Raw genomic sequence first — 5,000 nt, 5'->3', positions numbered from 1 at the left:
AGGTGAGGCTCGGGAGTGTGAAGGTGAGGCTCGGGAGTGTGAAGGTGAGGCTCGGGACTGTGAAGGTGAGGCTCGGGAGTGTGAAGGTGAGGCTCGGGAGTGTGAAGGTGAGGCTCGGGAGTGTGAAGGTGAGGCTCGGGACTGTGAAGGTGAGGCTCGGGAGTGTGAAGGTGAGGCTCGGGACTGTGAAGGTGAGGCTCGGGACTGTGAAGGTGAGGCTCGGGAGTGTGAAGGTGAGGCTCGGGACTGTGAAGGTGAGGCTCGGGACTGTGAAGGTGAGGCTCGGGACTGTGAAGGTAGGGAGTGTGAGGTGAAGCACCCGCTGTGAGGCTGGGATGAGCATGAGAAAATCAACTTGAGCTCTGAGGTGACTCGAACCCGCGACCAACAGAATCCCATCCGAAGATGCTGGATCACCCTGACGGTAAAAGTTACACAACCGGATTTTTATTGAAGCCACAGGAAGTCTGGAGGCCTCTACTGAAGCCAGTCCAAGGTTTACGTGTACCTTACCTTGAGGTGCTTCCGGGGCTTAGCGTCCCCGCGGCCCGGTCGTCGACCAGGCCTCCTGGTTGCTGGACTGATCAACCAGGCTGTTGGACGCGGCTGCTCGCAGCCTGACGTATGAGTCACGTATGAGTGTAACCAAGCACTTGGGTGAAGGCAGCATAGTTCATCCTGTGACACGTATGAGTGTGACCAAGCACTTGGGTGAAGGCAGCATAGTTCATCCTGTGACACGTATGAGTGTGACCAAGCACTTGGGTGAAGGCAGCATAGTTCATCCTGTCAACTGGATATGGAAGGATAAGGTCACAGCATTTTCCAGGTCGAAATCTGCTAAGAATATAACACATAATTTGCCTTGTATTGTTGTTGGCCTCCAGCTCCTGCATTCTTCCCAGTCGCTCCTCCTTCTTCTCCTTCCCTCCTCAGTCGCCTTGGGGTCGAAGTTTGCCAGTTTCTCCACATATCATCTTCACATAAATTATACTTGATCGTGGAAAGTTGGCCGATAGGTCGTGAGTATTCATTAGTCGCTGTAATCCTTTATCATACCGGGGGGTGGGGGGGGGGTTAGGGAGTTCCTCTACTCCTCAAGCCCGGCTTGAGGTCCGCCTTGACTTGGTCAGCCTTGACTTGTGATAATCCATCAGACTGTTACTTGGAGTGGCCCGGAGGCCCACGTATCCTCTCTACTTGTTCTTGTTTCCAATACTTCCGCCGAGTAAGTCAGTGGTACTCAGTGCTCTCCCAAGTCACCAAGGAGGAGGAGGTGGTGGTGTGAAGACGGTAGCAGGAGAAGGTGAGGGAGAAGGTGAGGGAGAAATAGAGGGAGGAAGAGCGAGACAAGAATAAAGATGGTGTCTCGGTTAATGCAATTGGGTACACCTGGTAACGGAGATGAAAAGAACTAACGAATACTTGCCTGTCTCTGAAATTGAAGTCGAGGCGACGAGCTGCCGTGTTCGTGTTGATGGCTGGAGGTACAGGCTGGGCAGGCTGGTGGTGCAGGCTGGGCAGGCTGGAGGTGGTGTTACCAAACGTGTGGTGGTGTAGGCAAGAGCGTGTAGCCAGGGAGGTTGTGGAGTAGCTAGTAGAGTTGAGGAACACCCAGGAGTGTTCCTGCCCCCCACCATCAACACCATCAACTGTTCCTGGCCCCCCAACACCATCAGTGCCACGGGTTCTCCTGGTAGATGGTTATTAACCCTTTAGCTACGTTACACAACTGGTCCCGCCTCTTCAAAAATCATTTTGGTCGAGTTTATGATGCGTCTACACAGGCGGGTCCCCCATGCATTGTTGTGGGTTTTTACCGCCGCTAGATGGCAGCACCCGCTTGAGCTGGTGTTACTGAGGAAGTTCCCTAACTTGTAATGACGTCAATACTCTTAGGATGAGATGCTGTTCTTGAGTTTTCACATATTCGACAATAACAGAAACCTCGGGATGTTTAAGGAATGCGTGCATAGACAGCTTTGTTGATCATAGATGGTTTCACTGTTAACTACAACTCACTCTCCATAAATTGTGAGATATATGAGAAACTGAGAATGTCGATGTAAGATGAAGAATGCCAGGGAGTGCCAAACCATCTAGGTTGTAATGGATGTGTGGGCCTGCGGGTCGCTCCAAGCAACAGCTTTGTGGATCAAGTTATTACAACACAAGACTGGCCCCCCCCCCCCCAGGCCTGCTCGTCGAGAAGACGAATTCCCGGAACCCTTTCTGGGTAAACTTCAGGTTAATTCACTCCATAAAAAGCTAAGGATACTATATTTTACTTTTTATTCAGTCGTGAAGTCGAGGCCTATAGCAGGGCAAGGTGCGACACAGAACCAGGTAGGCAGGTGGTATATAATACTGCCTTGATACTTTTATCATTCTGGATACTTTTATAATACTCTATACTTTATTATAATGATACTTTTCAAGACGCTAGTGCTCTCTAGAGCGGAGTACTGCTGCAAAATGACAGCCCCTTTCAAAGCTGGATAAATTGCTGACCTGGAGAGCGTGCAGAGATCGTTTACTGCTAGAATCCACTCAGTAAAACATCTAAACTATTGGAACCGACTAAAGAGCCTAAATCTGTATTCTCTTGAGCACAGGCGGGAGAGATAGAATAATTTACACGTGGAAAATAATAGAGAGGCTGGTCCCAAACCTGCACACAGAAATAACACCACATGAGACCAGAAGGCATGGCAGGATGTGCAAAATACCCCTGTTGAAGAGCAGAGGTGCAACAGGTACTCTGAGAGAGAACTATGAACATCAGATGCCCGAGACTGTTCAACACGCTTCCACTACTCATAAGGTGCATAACTGGCCGACCCCTCACAGTGTTCAAGAGAGAACCTGACAAACACCTCCAAAGGATACCTGATCAACCAGGCTGTGATTCATACGTCAGGCTGCGAGCAGCTGTGTCCAACAGCCTGGTTGACCAGGCCAGCAACGAGGAGGCCTGGTCGAGGACCGGGTCGCGGAGACGCTAAGCCCCGAAAACATCTGAAGGTAACATCAAGGTAGCCTTGAAGTGGCAATGGGGGTCAGTGTTAAGTGTATCTGAGGGGTCAACGCTCCCCCACAGGTCACCGTGGTGGTCGACGCCCCCACAGGTCACCGTGGGGGTCGACGCCCCCACAGGGGTCACATTTAACTTGTCATCCACACATGGCCCCAGGTTTTATGACGGAGATGCATCACGCGTTGGATTGCAACTCTGATATTGTTCACCTGAATGACGGCTGCACACTGAAATTATTTTTTTAATTTGAACCGTCAAATATATGTTCCTGATTTATTTCGCTTTACTGTTATTAAGCTTACCAAATTATCGTAGCATTTAAGCTTACTCCTGTAGTTACGTTTCATATTGCGGCTGTTTGTTCTTGTTTGTTGCAGCTTGAGTTTTGTTTGTTGTGTGTGTGTGTGTGTGTGTGTGTGTGTGTGTGTGTGTGTGTGTGTGTGTGTGTGTGTGTGTGTGTGTGTGTGTGTGTGTACTTCACTGCAGTGAAGCAGTGAGGAACTGTATTTGAATTGCAAGGAAGTACTCAGATTGTATCCACTTGGACCGATCTCGCATCTTGCAGGTCGGCGTTCAATCCCCGACCGTCCAAGTGGTTGTTATGGGCACCATTCATATCCTTCGTTCTGTCCTAAATTCTTGTCCTCATAACCCTTACAAGTATTTCATAGTCGAAGTGGTTTAGCACTTTCTACTGACAATTACCTTCACTTGACTTGGATCAGTCTGTACAGCGACGATCTCGCTTCTTGGAGACCGGTGTTCGATCCCCGATGGCACCAAGTAATTGGGTACCCAGTTCTCCTATCCTAGCTTCTATCCTCTCCTCATATCCTTTAAATGTGCTTTATGGCCAAATTGGCTTAGTGCTTTCACCTCATAATTTTATGACTTTATTTTTTCAAACTTTATTTATCTGAATGACAACGAGTGTTATATATATATATATATATATATATATATATATATATATATATATATATATATATATATATATATATATATATATATATATATATATATACACACATGAATATCGTGGAGTGTCGGGTCCAATCATGAACACTATAATGACGACAAATATAAGAATTGTCACTGGAAGCTGACATTTCTTTCTGCCAAGTTAACTTTCAAGTTAGAACTTGATAAGATTCAGCTGGAGTTACCGGATACCCACTGCCTCATGCCTCCCTCATTCCTTGTCCCTCTCTGCTGTTTCACCCCTCCCCAGTACCTCACCCCTACCTGGTACCTCACCCCTCCCAGCTCCCTTACCACCTCCTCCGCTTCTCAGTGCCCCGTGCTAGGGGGTTTGAAGGCTCACATGTTTTCAGTGGAGGAAAAATGAAATTGGTTTCTCCGGTATGAGACGAAATGAAGGCATGATTGTTTGTTTGGGGGAGTTCCATTTGTGAGACAAACGCCTACACGCGAGTGACTTCGTTCTTGCCATTGGTGTAACTTGAGTTGTGACTGGTATTGGGTGTGTGTGTGTGTGTACTCATCTATTTGTGCCTGCAGGATCGAGCTTTAGATCTTGGACACCGCTTTTCTATCTATTGCTCTATCATACTTGCTTTTAAAGTTATGAATGGAGTTAGCCTCTGCAATCTGCTCCTGTAGGTCATTTCATTTACTCACTACCTTTATGCTGAAAGAAAACTTTCTAACATCTCTATGATGCATCTGAGTCTCAAGCTTCCATCTGTGGTCTCCCCTTGTTGTAGTGTGTGTGTGTGTGTGTGCGTGTGTGTGTGTGTGTGTGCGTGTGTGTGTGTGTGTGTGTGTGTGTGTGTGTGTGTGTGTGTGTGTGTGTGTGTGTGTGTGTGTGTGTGTGTGTGTGTGTGTGTGTGTGTGTGTGTTCGTGTGCAGGCATGGTCAACAGTTCCGGAACAAGACTTGTTATGAAATTCTGTACTTTCTTGGAGTACAGGTCCAATTAACAACAATTGGAGAGTACAGG

The 5,000-nt window shown here is 47.7% G+C and overlaps 2 protein-coding genes across 12 annotated transcripts in view; both read left to right on the top strand.

The window, feature by feature from the left end:
- The window catches only part of LOC138355677 (uncharacterized), a 6,218-nt gene extending 5,890 nt beyond the window's left edge, over nt 1-328 (top strand). The window contains exon 3 of the mRNA XM_069311003.1: nt 1-328. This exon is cut by the window's left edge and continues 707 nt beyond it. Coding sequence (XP_069167104.1) covers nt 1-328 — 328 coding nt within the window.
- LOC123753885 (protein turtle) overlaps nt 1-5,000 on the top strand; it is a 418,196-nt gene that overhangs the window by 270,026 nt on the left and 143,170 nt on the right. The window lies entirely within an intron of this gene.

The sequence above is a fragment of the Procambarus clarkii genome, chromosome 6 (genome assembly GCF_040958095.1).
Source record: "Procambarus clarkii isolate CNS0578487 chromosome 6, FALCON_Pclarkii_2.0, whole genome shotgun sequence".
Lineage (NCBI taxonomy): Eukaryota > Metazoa > Arthropoda > Malacostraca > Decapoda > Cambaridae > Procambarus > Procambarus clarkii.
This window is presented reverse-complemented; position numbering and strand designations above follow the sequence as displayed.